The sequence below is a fragment of the Acanthochromis polyacanthus genome, chromosome 19 (genome assembly GCF_021347895.1).
Source record: "Acanthochromis polyacanthus isolate Apoly-LR-REF ecotype Palm Island chromosome 19, KAUST_Apoly_ChrSc, whole genome shotgun sequence".
In the NCBI taxonomy this organism is placed as follows: domain Eukaryota; kingdom Metazoa; phylum Chordata; class Actinopteri; family Pomacentridae; genus Acanthochromis; species Acanthochromis polyacanthus.
The window spans coordinates 11311349-11329734 of record NC_067131.1 but is presented as its reverse complement, the minus strand read 5'-3'; the positions used below and the strand labels follow the sequence as shown (position 1 = coordinate 11329734).

The 18386-nt window shown below is 43.7% G+C and overlaps 1 protein-coding gene across 1 annotated transcript in view; it reads right to left on the bottom strand.

The window, feature by feature from the left end:
• The window catches only part of nrg3b (neuregulin 3b), a 197946-nt gene extending 180273 nt beyond the window's left edge, over nt 1-17673 (bottom strand). Inside the window, exon 1 of the mRNA XM_051939880.1 lies at nt 15178-17673. Coding sequence (XP_051795840.1) covers nt 15178-16018 — 841 coding nt within the window. The 5' untranslated portion in view covers nt 16019-17673. The remainder of the gene's footprint in view (nt 1-15177) is intronic.
• Between the last annotated feature and the right edge of the window lie 713 nt (nt 17674-18386).

The following is an 18386-nucleotide window of genomic DNA, read 5'->3' as shown; positions in this document are numbered from 1 at the left end:
ATCAGAGAAGAGAAATGGGAAAAAAAGAATCACCTTGAACCATTTCAGGAAGGTTTGACTGGCGTGTTGTTACTCATTTTTTCACCTTTTGTACAAATTAATTGGGGAAAATAAACTGTGATAGATTCAAAGAGAGAAAAAAACAGTTTTAGCCTGAATATTAATGGAAATTGATTTTTTTCCCCCATTCATTTTGGACCTTGCATTGGCTTCTCAAAATATGTGATAGTCAGTTGCACAATTTCAATTCTCCAGAGGAATAGCTAATCAATAACAAAACTTGCTGCTCCAGTTGAGTGAATCAGAACTAAAGTTGCCTGAGCGGTACATCAGAGGAATTTTAAGAGATGCCCCAGTGGAGTGGTCAGTTTAACATTCTTCGTTATTCATAATAAAAAGAAAAAGCAGCTCCAAATGAGCGCTCTCTCGGCTGGATGTTTGGGGTCCATCAAAGCCTTTGAGCTTTTAACACCTCCTCTAAATGTTCTGCTGGCACCTCATGAAGGTGGTGGCACCCATCTAGCCTTTATCTAGGCCACCAGATCCGCAGCTGGACCCATCTGGCCCCGCTATCTCCTCTTTCTGTCGCCGCGCATGCACACACGCACGTGGGAACACACATGAAATCCATCACGAATACACACACGCCAGCTGTTGTGGATTACCAAAGAACAAGTGCGGTATTTTTTTTTTTAGTTATGTCCAGTGTTTGATGGCCTTGCCCCGCATGTGACCCAGCACCAAAGCACAGGCTGGTTCATTAATACATACAATAATGCTGCGTGCTTTACTGTAGATGGACAGCGGTGATAATTAATGGGGGGGAAAAATGCTCTTAGTATAAAACGTGGGGGGAAAAAGTGTAGAAATAAGCAGTCGTCAACATTCTTAAACCCGCAGATGTGCAAGTAGAGCTGCTATGATTAATCAAGAAAATCCAAATTCTCTGATTTCAGCCCGTTGCATGTGATTATTTCCAGTTTTCTTTCCTCCTCGGTGACAGTAAAATGAATATCTTTGGATTGTGGACAAAAGAAGAAGACATCTGAGGAGGTGATCTGGTCAACATTTCTCCCCATTTAACGATCATTTACTCAAGAATACTATCAACAGATTTATCAACAACGTAAATATTCCTTCGTTGCAGCCCTTCTTGCAAGTCCTCTGTAGCAACCATGTGATGATTCTGCTGCTTGTGTTGCAAAAATCAAACTTTCCCAAAGCCAGTGCCAAGCAGAAGCCCATGAATTATGCCTTGTGCTTTATTATCTTATCTGATCAGGCGTTGACACGGCCACTCAGAGAAATGTGGCTACTTTTAATCAAGACGGCTTCTGCTTCGGAGAAACAGGAAATCCGTCTGCCCTCACCTTCATCTATCTTAACTTCCCTCCATACATTGATCTAGCACACTGACCCTCCAATCTTCCCACTACCCGATCCCAGCTTAATCTTCATTATTCTCTCTAATGCCACAGACTCTTTCTGGCTGGAGTGTAAGCCTCATCTTTATACTAACCCTTCCAGCCTCTGCCAGTCCCATACCACCCTTATTTGACACACACACTCTTCACAAACTCAAAGGCAAGCGCAGTCCTTTTGTAAAACAGACGGTTTAGGAGTAAAAACATGCAAAATAGTCACTTGGGTACCCAGCTGAGGCTTTAAAGCTTAAGTTATTATGGAGGGGAGAGGGTGAAACCATTGGACTGAGGCAACCCTACCAACTGCTTTCCCACAACTGCAATAAAATATTCCATCATATCCCTGAAGCATCCCCGACTCCAGCTGGGATCAAAGAGTATACTTGATGACTGAGAGAGGAGTGCATATTAGTGCCTACAACAGCAGTGTCTCACTTGCACCGAGCCTTTCATTCCAATCCATTAATAGCAGTCATGGAAAAACACATGATAGGGTTTGGTGTTTCCATTTCCTCAGTAAGTATAGACACATAACAGGAGAAGACACACTGGGGTATAAAAAGCCACTGGATGTCACTCAGATGCTGCTGCTCTTTATATTATACGGGAGTGAATCATGCAGCTAGTTTTTGTTGGTTGCCGGACAATAACTTCGCTTTACAGCTGACAGTATCAGAAATGTGACTTTTAATGCATCCTATCCTGCAGGAAACTTTAACATCCCGCCAAGGTCAAATATGCACCATTATGCCGCATTCTCGCTATTCGCAAAGATCAAAACAGATTCCACATCTCGCAGTGGTTGTATTCCTTTCAGGCAGAGTGTGACAGGTGTTTTATAGGGAGGAGCGCTGTTGTCGTGGATGTCCTATCAATGATTCAATGCAGCACATCAGATGGAAGGCAGAGACTGAGAGAAAGCTGTCTCTGCCTGGATGTTCAGAGGGGAACTTTCAATATATAATTCACTGAGTTGTCTGACAGGCTGAGTGTGAATCTGATGGATGCTCTTTCAGTCTGGTGAAGATTCGCCGTTCTTAAACCTTGGATCTCTTAGGCCACTTTGAGTGTGAACTAAACGCACATGTGTCCTTTTTATGATCTTTTGATCTGCACTCTTTGCTGCTGAAGAACTGATACTCACACAGACACCTGGCAGAAAGGCAAGTCGCTCTCACAACACACTTTTTCCACAAAGATAACCGACAGCTGACTCCTTCAATTAGCTAAGGGCCCCAGCAGGTCGTGCACAGTAAACCTCCACGGGCACCTGCTCCTTCAACTTTCAATGAGCAATCCAGCATCCCCGAGTAATAAAAATACTGTAATATTAGCACTAAATAATGATAAATCATGCCGTAACACTGGAAGGTACTGCTAAACGTATTTACTCCCCATTGATTTTACTGATGATATACTTTACAATAACAACTCTACCTCTACTGAGTGCACATTGCTTCCTTGCAGCTTTTGTCGTTCCATCACATATTTGCAATTGTGTTTACTCAGGCAGAAAAGGGCACTTGATGCAGCAGAGATGGAATAAATGTCATTTCTGTTCGCCATCTATTTTTTATTTATTTTTGGATTAAAAAAAAAAAAGCAACTGTGCAAAGCTACACAGTCCAAAGAGCGTGTGCGTGTTTGTGCTAATCGGGAAACCCGGGCAACAAATCCATAGAACAGAACCATGTAAGATGGCAGATTAGGGGAATATGAAACACACTCTGGAGTGATCGCTAGGCAAGGGCTTTTGTCTTGTTATCTTTGGGAGTGAGTTGACATTATCCCCATGGATAAGGTTTTACCATGCATGGATTACCGCATGAGACAAGCTGTGCACACCCCCAGGAAAATAACATGAGAGGACCTTAGTCGATCCCTGTCTCCATCTCCCTCTCCACTCTCCGCTCCTTCTCTCACGATTCATCATTGCCATGATCAGCACACCTGGGGCCTCTGACACAGTGTTTGGAAATAATGGCATCTGCTGTAGCTTCACAAGGGGCATTGGGCCATCTTTCATTGTATATTGAACAATCAGATAAACAAAATGCCTAAACAAGATGTTGCTTAATCTTCTAAGCTGGAGCAAATCCATATTTCTGGGCAGATGTTTAATTAATAACAATGCAGTATAAGTACAGAGAGAACAATTTGTCAAAATTAGGTAAGCTAAAGTGGAAGTTGAGCGAAACGGGGGAACAATCTAAAACGGTAATATAATCCTAAAAAAAAAAAAGACTTCAAAAATGAAAAGCCTAGATGAAAGCTAATTGCAACTGACATCTTTTAAATTGTCTCACAGAACTTACCTCCCTAATATCCTTGGGAATGTTGTTCCACAGTTTGGGAGCAGAGTTTAAAAATGTTGCATATCCAGCTTTCTTAACCTAGTTTTCAAGATCTAACACAGCAGAGGATCAGACCGATTGTGGAAGAACATGAAACGAAGCAGACTCTGCTATGCAGCCCGCTGCTGAAAGCTTTGTGTACAGTCAAAAGTACTTTAAAGACAGGCCCAAATGATACATGCAGCCAGTGTTCTCCAAAACACACTGCACTGTGTTAGAATATCACTCCACTTCAATTAGGATGATGTGCTGCTTCGTTTCGGTTTTGATCAGAAGTCTAACAGCAGAATGTTGAATATTCTCTAGCCTCTTGAAATATCAAGACAGCTTCTTTATACATAAAATCCCCTTTATGAGATGTATGTGTGAAAACAACTTGGAAAAACATTCAGACAGACTTGCAACAGAACTATATCTGGAATGTTTTATTATGAAGAGTCACTGGGATGTTTTAAAGAGGCAATTTGAGCCTCTAAGTCTAGGTTAGCTTTCAGTAGGAGAGACTTAACAACAGCGGCTCCCTGTCTGGAAAAATCCCATTCTCAAAGGATGTGTTTTTAATTTTCAGAACATTATCTGAGACACTGTTACAGTCACGCTTAAAAAATCTAGTCAAAAGACAGCATAGAGAGGATTTACTTTCAGTTTAAACTTTGAAGAGTTCTTCATAGAAGGGAAAACCAATTTACAAATTCCTGCTTCCTGAAGGACTGAGCGTAGAGGTGGTAATTTATTTTTTTGGTGAGAATATCAGCCTTAGTGTTGCAAATTTATTGTTAGAAGAATTAACTTATTCTTCCACTTGTGCATTTGAGGCATTACATATTGCCATTATGCAACGCTTCACAAAATAACAGATGAATCGGATAATCTATTTGTAATCCTATTTGGCATTTACAGTAAGGTGCAAAAAGATGTGAATGGAAATTATTATGTAAGGCATTGAGCTGTCATGGAAAGCAGTGACTGAGCATGTTGCACCTATGCCGGGCTAAGGTTCTGAGAAAAACCGAAGAATTTCAGAGGGTGTACGTGGAAAAAGCAGCACAACTGATAACAATAATGAAACAGTCTCGCTTCCTTGTCATAATTTCCTAGGGAATTCTTCGGAGGAGGTGGGGACAGTAGCTAATACTGAGTGATGAATGATACTCTTATCTCTTCCGGTACACTCCTGAGATAAGAGAGCTCTCATTGGCTGGTGTTCTTCTTGTCAGCGATGTGAGGTGAATGAAAGAGCTGCGCAAAGAAGAAAAGACGAGTCAGAAGAGAAGAGGCAAGAGTGTGCCTGAAAATAGAGGGCGGGAGGATGAAAATAAAAAAAGGAGAAACTAAGTATAGAGGTATGAATGATAGTGGGAGGGAGGCGAGAGAGAGGTGACCTCCATCTCTACCTACACCTCCACATGCCACAACAACCCTCTCCATCTCAAACAGGGCACCATGGCACATTTCCCGTCACTGGGGGTGGCAGCAGGCCACACATTGCAGTGAATCAATCCGACTGCTGCAACCTCCGCAATCCACACTTTACTGCAGGCTCGTCATGTACCCAGATGCTAGGTGTGAAGCAGGGTAGTGAGAAATCATGTTCTCGACGCTGCGCATACCTCGCTTCAAAGTTGTGACTTAAATAGCGCTCTTTGCTAAAATAATTGTGGCTTAGGTACAGAAAAGTCTGACGAACCGGTTGCAACACTGTCGAAATCACACTTCACAGCTGGAGGTTTATTTTCATACCAACATGAAAAGTGGAAGTTTGAAATTAACACCGAGGCAGACAGTGACTGAGATTACTTTTATATAAACTGTTAATTATCCGTTTTAATTTTAAAATAAATAAGACTAAAAAAACTAAATGTATCACATGGTGCATGTCCTAAAATCTGACATTTTCCCTTAATAACCCCACATACAGCTTTGAAGGATTTTGTGGATCAAAAGAAATGTTTTTCATAATGGTTAATGAAGGCTTTATGGAACCACTACAGCTGTGATCTATCCAGAATGAAACTCATTCATCCAACTGCACAGGGAAGAACTAACCTAAATCGCAAATGACACTGCAGTTGTTCACATGCAGTCCCCTGGACGACAAAAACTGACTGTTACTAGATGCATCACATCCCACCAAAACCTGTCTCAAAGCTGCCACCGCCACCACCAAGAACATGTCCAGCCCCCCGAACCCTTCTTTTCCGCCATATTCGTTTGCAAATTGATAACGGAACCAGAGACCCCACAGGGTCCGTAATTCAATATTGGGATCTAACAGTCTCAGATCAGATATGATGGACTAATCCTCTCTGCACTGCCACATGCACTATCTCAGAGCCCCTTAAGCTACCAGTCAGTCAGTGTGCTCTCTGCACATAAGAATAAATGGATGAAAGGATGCATAAGATAATTCATTAATGAATTAATGAATTATGGGATTTTGAGGATTAAAGGCAAGTCAATAAATGTAGTATCTAAATACCCACTGTGGCAGACTTGTATGGAAGCAGACTCCATGTGACTGAAATGAGAGCCAGTGAGCGCTCCCCCAGCACACACACACATTAACCACCATCACTAAAACGAGCCTTTAAAGTTGGTCTCTACTCCCATTTCTTCCAATCTGAAAAGATATAAAGTGGGGGAGTGATGCTCAGAGACAATAATGATCCCACTGTTTACTTTCAATTAGGATCATTTCTTTCCTTAGGCTAAGACCACCTTTATTTCTTTGTGGAAACATTAGTTACAATTAACTCAGTAGGGGGGAGAAACTGCCACAGTTGTGAACAGAGATGAGCAAAAGCCGGTTGAACGGGAAGTTTCTTGATTCTGTGTGCAGGGACTTCTGATATAATGAAAGGTCACTTATGACTACTGATGCGTTTGCTTCTGAAAGGCAGCCGATGCCGTACGCTAAAATCCTATATTCCCATGTTTCTGCCATTAGACCACCAGACAAAGGACAGCTCAAGCACTTTATGAAAGGGAAGTTTCATCAATTATTCACACCTCTGGCAACACACATTCCACATGTTTCCCTTCCCATACATTAATATTTCAGCCCCCACCCACCTCTACCTCTTCTTCTCTGTGCCACCTCCCGGTGGACATTTTGTCTACATAAATCACACAGTGACATTAAGAAGCCCTAAGATGGCCTCAGTCAGTACTTACAGTAGCAAGTTTCTCCTTCACCAATCTATGAGTCCCTTGACATCTGCCTGGGAGTCAAATATCACTTAAAAGCATCAGACAGACTTCACAAGATATCTGCAGCGGCTGTGGCACAATCATAACTTAAGTGGTGCAAATTGAAGTGAATTAGCACCAAATTTTAGATTTTAGACAGAATTGCACTTGAAGACTGCAGCTGAATTTACAGTAAAATTGAGGTTCTTTCATCCCGTTCTGTTTGAGTGATCAGATCTGTGGTGCGTTTTATTTTTTTGTATCCTTAAGATATTCCCTATACAGGAAGATTGACAAGGACAGAGATGCTGGGGACTTTTGTTTCTCAAAGCAAATTCCCTCCAGAAGCAATTGGTCCCAGGCTTTTTGCCACCCCCAACAAGTTGTGTGTGCTTTACATCATGGCGGGTTAAGGGTTAGGGCCCCGGTCGCAGTTACAGTCTGCCAGTTCAGCTGAAGGAGGCGGAATATGTACACGGGCTGAGAGGAAGTGTTGCTTAAGAGGCTCAGCTCAAGGATCGAATGTCCCTTATGTGAGGGAAGATGACACGCAACGACAATCCAAGGTTGCCATCTCGGACACTGAAGTGGACAACAATCCCGATGTGACACGTGTTGGCAGCAGTTTTGTCTCACTCTGTCTAAACCATGAGCACATTCCTCACATTTACCCATCACTGTCAACTTGATTCTCTCTAGCATGCAATCCTTTGCCTAATGCATTTATAGTAATGCATGATAAATGTTGGACCTTCTATAGCACCGTTTGTTCTAGGACACGATGATTTAAGGCTGCTACTAATGAGTATTTGCAGTGTTTGCTTAATCTGACCATTATTTTCTCAATTATTTGATTAATGATTTTTGAATTTTTCAAGAAAGGTCTAATATCATTCCCCAGACCAGAAGATGATATATTGCTTGTTTTACAATGACACTCAATTTACCATCATACATGACAAAAACATCAAATGGCACGGGGGAACCTTTGTCATCCTTGCTTGAGCAGTGACTGAAGCGACTCATCATTTATATATATATAAAAAAAGATTAATTTCCCATTCATTAATTAATTCAAGTAATTGATTGAACTTCAGAAACTGTTCACGCTGACCAAAACTTAGTGTGGTACATACTTTGCTTGTGTCTAATATCCCACAGGCATTCACACACACATTTACGCTGTCATAAAATGCATGCATAATGCACAATATTATATAAAACACTGACAACTTTCACCGGTTTATACTGCCTGCTGATTCAGTTCACTATAGGATATATCATGCAGACAGTGTGGTGACACGGCTGAAGTGAAATACTTGTAAAATTCAAATATGGATAATACCTTGAGGCCAATCTACATAGAAATGAGAGAGATAATAATAGACCAGGCAGAATGGTGGTCTGAGATATGTAAAATGTCTGGCAAAGGCTCATTCACTCAGCTGTGATGTCTGTATGCTTTTACCTAGCAGCTGGATCCTTACTTCTGGAACATGCTCTTATGGTTTATGACAGTCTTTGACCCAATAAATTCTTTTTTTTTTTCTCCTTTGTATCCAACGTCCTCTATTTCTGTCCTTCCGCTCTTCTATTTCGTTTCTCCCTCTGCCTCTCTCAGCTGTCCTTACTTCGAGGCTTTCTCCCCCTCTTCCTTATTGATTCTTTGAGGTTCACTGGGTAGAGCACAGCACAAGCAAAGGAAAGGGCGTGGGATCAAATCCCACAAAATTTCAAACATTCGCCGGGCTGTCAGTCTAGGATAATTTGTCTGCGGGCTTACCCAAGTGCATACAATGATGTACTCGGCTTAGTAATTGGTGCCCATCAGTGTCAAGTATTTCTGCTATGTTCAAGGCCAACACTGCGGAATGCCGCACTCTTTCATTAATTTGCATGTGCAAAGTATATGCACGCATCCTTTACAGTCTGATGAATCTGAGCTATTCCAACAGTGTAAGGGGAGCTCATGTTGTTTTTTTTTTGTTTTTTTTTAAGAAACCTGTTTGATTAAATACACGCTATGCTAATGGAAGCCATTTAGCATGCAGAGGATTTACATGTACCAGTGGCATGTCTGAGTGCATAGTCTTTGCTGATGCCTATAGTAACATTAACAATTTCTATTTCTGGAGTCTTATCTTTTGTGAGAGCACTTCATAGTAGTCTGAAACAACTCCCCATTGATTTTAAATAATTAAGCTTCTTTAAGAACCTTAAATGACAATTTGATGTACAGTGGCCCATGCATCTGTGTTGTGTCAGTGTGACAAGTATTTCCTTGAAGCAAAATAGCATCCATTGAGGACAACATCACATTAAAAAAACAACTCTTTGAAAGCATTAACTCTGAATTGAACCTGCTTGCTACTCATCTAAAGCGGACTATTGAAGATCCAGTTGACACATGCTGAGAACAACAGTTTGGGCTTAATAACTTTGAGTCTAAAATGATAGAAGCGGAGGCATAAGAGCTTGCCTTCCAACAGATATTTGTAAATTGGTGCAGCTGCACACAGTGAGCAGAAGCAGCGCTGCTTGGGCCAGCCTCAACGAACAAGCAGAGCATGTCTCGGGAGAGACAAGAGAGGCCTCAGAGGCAGCCTGGCAAATCTGAGCCTGACCTCCCTGGAGAGAGAGCGAGAGAGGCAAACTGGATTTATATCTTTGTTTTTAATCCCCCTTACACGCTCCACTGGTCCTACAGTAGTACTTTGTGCAGGCTTCATGTATAGTTGGAAAACACAAAAACAAACAACTTAAAAAAAAAAAAAAAAAAAAAAAAAAAAAGAACCGAAGGGCTTGCGTGTCAGGATAAGAATAAATTTATAGTCTCTTTTTCTGTGACATCAGAGTTGTCAGTGACCCTGTGCTGTGTTTTTCTATCTATCGAGCTAAAAAAACAATCAGTTGTGGCACAGTAACTGACTGGCTTTTGACTTCACAACTGGATGATGCTGGACTTATTCAGACTGAAATGCCATTTTGTTTCTGCCCCAGTAATTTGACACTGGCTTCTTGCTAAGCTTTTGTATTCAGAAGGGAGGGAAGGAGGGAGGGGATTTCACTCCGGTCAATCCCGTAAGTATCGTTCTACTTGATGTCATTTCCAAGTGACAAGGAATCTGCATCAACGGCAGAAAGTCAGCTTTCCATTTATCATTATCAAAGTCATTTATGCAAAATTATTTTGCAACACAAAGAAGTGACAACTAACTTTAGAAGTGCGTTCTGTTGAACAAGTGGCACTAAGCTTCAAAACTAACTAACTACGAACAATTCATTTCCTCAAGTGTCACAGGAGCCAACAGAAAGTAAACCCACAGGGACCTGAAACAACACCTTCAGTGCACAGCTGTTTTCATTGAATAGCTGTTGTTTCAGGCAGCTGATTCACAGCAACCTCAATAGCTGTGTCACTTTCTTTGCATTCTGTCTCTTACAGAGTCAGACAATGTTCCCAAAATCCAAACGTGCCGACGCAAAATGTGGCGCCTCTCGCATACAAAGGTGCTCACTGACTCGGTTCTGTCCCCAACTCAGGAAACAGCCAATGACTCCATTGATGAGCAGTAGTAGCAGGCCTTAGAATTGCTCGAGCAAAATTTAAATGTGGCTGGAATCAGCTAGCGAGATGTGCGTGGAATTACAACCACACTTCACTAAGGAGGAGTTCTTACAACGAGGAAGAGAGTCGAATGGGCCCTCAGCCAGCACAGCGTCCCCATTGGTTCCCCAACAGGCGCTCATTGTGCACTGCTCCATTCGCCTGTTATATCCCTACTTCTGAGCCAATGGGGCTTGTACGTAGAGAGCCGAGTCAGATACATAACACCTCAAATAGAGCAAACCAGATGATAGATGCACGAGTATGGGCACACGCTCACATGCTACATGCTCGTCTTTGTGGCTCATGAGCGTGCCAGTTTTTTTTTTTTTTTTCCTACGACTGCCCATATGCTCATGAATGTGAGCTGAGGAGCTAAAATAAAGGATGGAAAAAGCACAAAAGCAAAGCAAAAATAGATGGTAGAATACAATGACACAGAGACGGGACACAATAACCACAGGGAAAGAGGGAGAGTGGAGGGAGAGAGAAGAGAAAATAAGACAAAAGGACCAGGTAAAATATGTCTTTATCCCCAGCGGACAAAGCTTGTCTCTCTTCCAGGACCAAGAGATTCATTTAGATCCTCACCAAACAGCAGAAGAAACAAAGTGGGAAAGAAAAATAAGGGTACTATGTCCCATGTGCGGTCCAGATTACCTGAAACCTGACTCTGCGTACGATAAATGTATTAGCACACAACTTAGCATAAAGGATGAGATCACTTGGCTGTGGATAAAGAAAACCGCACCTGAAGCCATGTTTTACAGAGCGTTTCATCGTCAGCCGAGACATTTTTTGTGTATCAGTACACTTTAAACATGCTGTATTGCACAACTCCACATAATATTACAATAAGCTTGATGGGGTCACTGCTCTAGTGGGTTACACATTGTACACTGTACTGTACGTGAAGGTTGCGTGAGTAGAAATGAACAGCACAGGGGTTGCTGGAATACACATAATATCCAATAAAGAGCATGCCTTATTATCTCAACCCATAGCAACTATGTCAATACTTGGCACTAAGCAACACGGAATAACGTAGCAACAAGAAGCTATTCTACACAGAGTGCAGCTTTGACTTGATAGAATAAGCCATGGCAGTTGGAGGCATCCACATTAAGCACTTAGCAGCCATTTGCTCTAAAGTTTCTCATTGTTTGAGTTGGCATGATCCAGGGTTTATTGAAATCACTCACGACAATTTAACAATCCACTGCAATACACTGCAATATGCACCGATCAGTCACAACATTAAAACCACGGACAAATGAGGAACATTGATCATCCCGTGGCATTGCAATATTCTGCTGCTTAACCGTGAGTCCTGGTATTCATGCGCATGTTACTATGACGCAAACTACCCACCAAAATGTGAACATATCTCAGAGCATATCTCATGACAACAGCAGTCCTGGATGCACACCACGACACAGCAAAAACTGCTCAAGAGCGGTTTGTGGAACACGACAAAGAGCCCAAGGGGAGTCCAAACTCTCCGGATTTCAATCTAATCGAGCATCTACAGGATGCATTGGATCAAACCTGATTCACAGGGGCCCTATTCCACAATCCAAGGCCCCCAAAAGATCTTTTACCAACCTCCTAGTGTCAAACAACACAAGACATGTCGACAGGTGCCATAACAGTGCCACAAAGGGTCACAGCTGCAGCATTAGGCAGGCGGTTTTAATGTTGTGGCTGATCCGTACCCACCGGTATCAAATGTCTGCAGTTTATTTATTACCATTTAAAGTCTTATTATTGCCATACAGGGATTTGTAATACTTTGTGTTAGATAAGAAGCCATCAGTGAAAGACAATCATTCATGCTCAGATCCTGTGCAATGATAATAAACTCAGCACAATGATTTTACTACCGAGAGAGACCTTACTAAAACATCACATTAGTAAAATGTCAACAGAAAAAGGTGCATCTTGTCAGATTACTGTATCATTATACCTCGGATGGTAAAATAATAAGGATGAAATGTCATCGCATACATTAGGCTATATCATCTAAACCGCCTAAGTACGAGGAATGAGTGTCAGTGCTGACATTCCTGCAAAATGGGAATTATCTGCCTTCAAAATCTGACTTACAATACAATCCCCTTCCGAATTTACACATGCCATGACCGTGATCAACAGCTTTTACTTACTGATAACAATAGCTGCAAGCCTGCTACAACACTCTTGTAATGTATCTAACTGTTAAAAATGATTTTACTCATTGCTTTTAAGATATGAATGATATGAATGCTTTTCAAGAACAGGTAGATGGGTGCGAAACCACAGTATTTCAGATATCACTGTTTTATTTCAGGACAGTTTTTGTCTCTGTAACCAGTGTTATGAATTACTACCTGTGCTTACCAAAGAGCTTCTGAGATGCTTTGGTGATGATTTTGGCAAACACAAAAGCAGCTGAGAGTTTAGACCCTTGTTTAGTTTAGTTTTTTTTTTTTTTTTTTTTGGGGGGGGGGTGTTCTGGTAACATACAAAACACTAAAATACTGGCAAAAAAAAAATCCATCCTCAATTGATTTCAGTGAGCATTGCAGAGTTGTGTTTTGGTGACTGCAAAAAGCCACCTGTTGCCTGACAGATATTTACTAAATGAGAGGACAAATTAAGCGGGGCCAAAATGTCAGGTCGCTCTGCGTGATGTCAAATGTGGGCAAGAGACTCAAAAACATCAGCCTCCAGTAGAAATTATTTCTGTATTTGAAAGGTTTTATGGATGGAGGGCGGCTTTAATAAGTATGCTCTAGCTTTACAGGATTCAAAAACACTTCCAGATGTTCACATGAGGGGGCTGACCTCTTTCTTCATCAAGTGATGTAACTGACGCTGGATTATTCTTGCAGAAGGAGTCTGAGGATTTTCTGTGGCAAATTCTACAGTTTTGTCACCAGTCAGATGCTACGTTTCTGGTCAAATCAGCTGACCGACTTATTAGGTCACCACGTCTGCTCAAGTGCACGCAAAATAGATCCAATTTGATTACCAGCGCCCTACCAGCAATGCTGACAATACTCTGCCCCTGAGGTGAAGAAGAAAATGTCACTTGATCGCCGTTTGTTGCTGGAATCGATGCCAGCAGACGCATCCAGCTGATAAACGAGAAGAAGCCATGTATTCAACCGGAACTGCTGTCCCAACATATGATCCACGGCAGAAATGTGGAGAAATGAAGGTTTCAGTTTTCACACTAACATTCTGTCATTTCCCTCTTTGCACACTTTGCTGAAAGAAGGAACAGGAAACTATTTTATCATTCGCTCCCTTGGTAAATCCACTAAGAGGAAGCTCAGGTGAAAATACATGTGAAAATAGATGAGCAAAGAATGAGCTTTAAATCAAAGCCACAATTAAATACTACATTGTTCCAACAGCACTGTAAAAAAAAAAAATCCCATGAGTTGGAGGGGGAAAAAAATACATTTTTCATAGTCATACCAAGTACTCATGATTACACTCACATCCAGCCCCACCCACATTGGGGAAAAAAAATCTGTGTGATGTTAAAAACACGTCCCTTGTGGAATTAATAATAGTGAAACCTTCCTTCTTTACACAATGTAAAATATGCAAAATTCACAGCTCTCCTACTTTATACCCGCCATCTCCCTCAAGCCTTTCCCTCACTTAGCCCTCTCCATCTGCCATCTCTTTCTTCTCCCACTTTTCATTCCCCTGCTTTGTTATGCTTCCCGCATTCGCTTCCTTCCCTTCGCCATCCTCTTAAACTTTATATTGTTTTTCAAAGTATTTCTCCTCTTTTTTCCCCCCATTTCCTACCTCATCTATTTCCACTTGTCCTCTGAAACCTTATTCTCATCCCTATATCCATCTTATTCCTCTGAGCCTCCTCTCTCTCTCTCTCTCTCTCTCTCCCCCTGCAGTGTGAAAGCAGTACCTGCGACACTCTGCTCCCAGTATCCTCTCATCTAAATGGAATGTGTGGCCTCGCTATATCTGATTCCTCAAGACAGGAGGTGAGAGCTAACCTTTCTCCCACTTCGACACAACACCGGCTCCTGTTATTTGTTTTCATACCACAAAAATGCTGTCCTTGGTCACAGCACACATCACAAAGCTTTAACATCCCAACTCAAGCCGACAAAATGAAATAAATTCTGAGATGGAGCCTCAGCCTTTAATGGCACTTAAACCACCGGGTGAAGAAGAGGGGAAAAAAACACTTCTCCGGAGGTAAGATTCATATCGGATTAATGCACAAGTGAAAGATAAAGACGAGAGGGGTGAAAATACTGAGAATATCCCCTGATATCTGCCTGTGTTAATGAATACGATTAATGTTAAGCTGCTGGAGTATCCACTTTCCATGTGGATATGAAAGGGAAAAAAATTACATTCTCAGACCATGAGTTATAACAAAGCCTATCAGACAAAAGAGGTTTTCTTTACCAGGCTAATGGATACACTGTAGCTGGCTGCTGTAGTTAAACACCAGTCTCGCTGCCACAAAGTCCAAGAAAAAAGCCCTTATGAAACACTTATCTTGAGTTTCACAGATAACCTCTCACAACTCTACTCTCTCATACATATCCATAAACCCAAAAAGTGGACTCACGTGCTCGGAAGCGGTGGTGTGGGCGGGTGGCTGGGCCCTTGCCTTGCCGCCCGTGATTCCATCGTGACGTGGGTTTTACTGGGGCTGCCGGCTGGGAGGTTGTCGGCTGAGCCTTAGCAGTGATCTTCACAGTAGCTGTAGTCGTGGTGGATGCCGTAGTGGTGGTAGCAGAAGTCTGTCCCGGCTTTGAGTTGGCAGCTCCATTACGTCCATTCCCAGAGCTGCCTCCTTTTTTAACAGTACTGCGAGGCGTGACCTCCTTACCGTTGGGTGGTGGGGTCAGTCTGGTGGCACGAGTAGCAGAGGTGGTGACCACAGTCCCGCTAACGCGGGTGCCAACACGGTTATGAAGGTGTGGGGCACGGTTGCCATCTCCATTGGCAGTGCTGGCATTGGCTGAGTGGTTTGCTGGTGGCCCTGATCGAGTTCTTGGAGCTGGAGCGGTACCATCCGCAGCTAGCGGCGTGGTAGTCGACACCATTGCTGTCGTGGAGGCAGTTAAAGTAGTGGTGGCCGTGGAGATGTCAGGCCCCTTGGGCATGGCACTGGGTTTGGAGAGGAATATAGGGTCCTGTCCAATGCTACCTTTAGGATCCACCAGATCTGTGGGGAGAAAGTCTTGGACTGAGCCCACCACAATCCATTTCAGCAGCATGAGACTGAGTCCCAGCCCCACGAAGCCCATGACCAGGGGCACGGCACACAGCCAGGTCTGCTGGCGAGGCCACACGGCACAGGGGCCACAGCGGAGAGGGCCTGGGGCTCGAGGAGATGCCTGTTCAGCCCCTGGCTCCTCCAGCGTCATAGCCGCTAGAGTGCTTGCACCAGAGCGCTCACTCATCCTGCCAGAGCTTTGTTGTCTCTTAGGGGTGTTCGGGAGGTCAAACAGGTGGCCAGATGACACAAGGGCATATACGATGAAGGAGATGTGGTGCAGAGGAAATACTACGCATCTTAAGTAAATACCCACACAACGCTGAGGCCTATATAGCTACATGCACATACATAAAACATGAACTCACACACGGGCAACCCACAAGCACAGCAGACACAATATACCCACAGTCACGTACTACTAATTAAAAGCTGGCACAGCACCCCAATGCATACACAAGCAATATCACCTACACTCCCTCTGGCGGACAACAAACCAAACACACACACACGCACGCACGCACACACTCACAGAAATGCACGAGGGGGGGAAGAAGAGGAAGGGAAAAAACGTGCACACGCTTCCACACGGGCGCACAGGTTATGGACAGGTGAGGGAGCGAGGCGGAGGGGGGGCGCCTCACTGTAGTTCAGCGCTAACGAAGCGATGATAAATCCCAGGATGCTTCACTCCCTTGTTAAAAAGCCGTCGCGAAAAGAACGGAGCAGGATATCGATCCGTGGCATGGCGAGCTTCAGACTGGAGCTGTAAATCCATGTGCGTGTGTGCGTGCGTGGACCAACAAACCGAGGCTGTGGCGGCACCCTTCTCCACTCTCAATGGCTTGATTATCGGCCGCATAAGATCCTTCAAAATACGCAGATTGTTCCAATGTCAGTCGCTCGGGTTTCATTGGAGTTCATTGCGCCTCAGAAGCAAAGAGATCTTCCTTTTTCCTCCACTTGCAGTGTCTTTGCAGGCTGCTTCAACTTTGCCTCCAGCAGACCTCAGGAAACGGCCACCCGCTCTCTCTCGCTCCAGCTGTCGGTAATCCAAGCCGGTAAAAAGCCACCGAAACTGAAACGAGGCAGGGCAGGAAAGGGATCTGATGAGATCGGCCAATGAGATTGGGGTGGTGTTTGTTTGTTTGTTGCTTGATGATGATGCCCAGGGTAGCGATGGGGGCTAAATCCAACTGATCCAAAAGGTTTCCAAATCCCTTTTTCTGCGCTGACCACCCTGACTCTGATTTTTTTTTTTCCTCCAGCCGTGCGTCTCCGGAGCTGTCTGCAGTCTGTGATGATAGATCCGGCGTGGATTTACCTTCGCTGCATTCCCACAGTGGTGCAAGCAGCAGAAAAGCAGGCAGAACGGAGAGAAGCGAGGAGGATGGGGGAGAGAGGAGAGAGAGAGAGAGAGGGACAGAAAAGAGAGAACGAGAGGGAGGAGGCTCCGAAAAAAAATGATGCAGCGGCTGTTCTTGGAGTCTGCAGACTAGGGAGGGAGAGACCGAGAGTGTGAGAGAGCGAGGAGAGGGAGGGGAGGCTTGCTCAATCCGCGGTGAGTGATGTGGGTTTCACGGCTCCTATCCCATCCGGCGCTTTCTCCTCCGGTTCACCGCTGTCCTCAATTCTCTAAAGTGACGAATAGTGGCTGCTCCATCTCTCCTGCTCTCTCTCTCCAGCGCGCCACGGCCGTAGGTGTGCGCCTTATCAGAGAAATTATGGTGGGCAGAAACAGGAGGAGAGGAAATAAGGTGGTGGGAATGAACAAAAAAAAAACAAGAGAGAGAGAGCAGGGATGCGTGTTGGCTAAGCTCTGCAGCAGATGCAGATAGGGAGGCAGAGGGGAGGAGGAGGCAGCAACAGCAGCAGCGCACGGCGCGCACACACAGCCTGCGCGGGAAAAAAAAAAGGAAAGGCGCTTCCATAGACACACCCCAGGGAGCGGTGAGATCGAGGGTAGGAGGGAGAGAGAGGGGGTAAAAAGGAGGATGAGAAGAGGAGGGAGAGGATGGAGGGAGGCACCACCCCCGATGTCTTCCACCGGCGGCACACGAGAGCAAACAAAACCGAACAGCCAGGCTCATAATTTATGAGTGAGTTAGAGCACTACTTCAACTTGATACTTCCGTGGGCAGTATATGAATCCCCCTTTATTTTACAGTTCAGAGGGGACGGTGGCGCTTTAGGCCCAATGCCAAGCAGGTTTTATGAGGCAGGGAGGCTTGATATCACAAATATAGTGAAAAAAACTGATTTGGCATTTGAGTTGGTGCTAATAAGAAGCAAAATCAGGCATGAAGAGGGGCCTTTGGAGAGGAGAGACAAATTGTTGCATGCACATGTGACAACAAAGGTTTGGTTAACTTGCTCATTAGTTTGCCTTTATTATTTTCTGAACATTCTCAGTGTTCAGATGCTGTCCTGAGTGCGAGAAACTGAATTATAAATTAACTTTTGCACATTTTGGCATCATTGTTGCTGTTGCTTTACTCAAGTGTGACGTCCCAATTTCCCTCCATTAATTCCTGCTGTAATTCCATTAGCCTAAT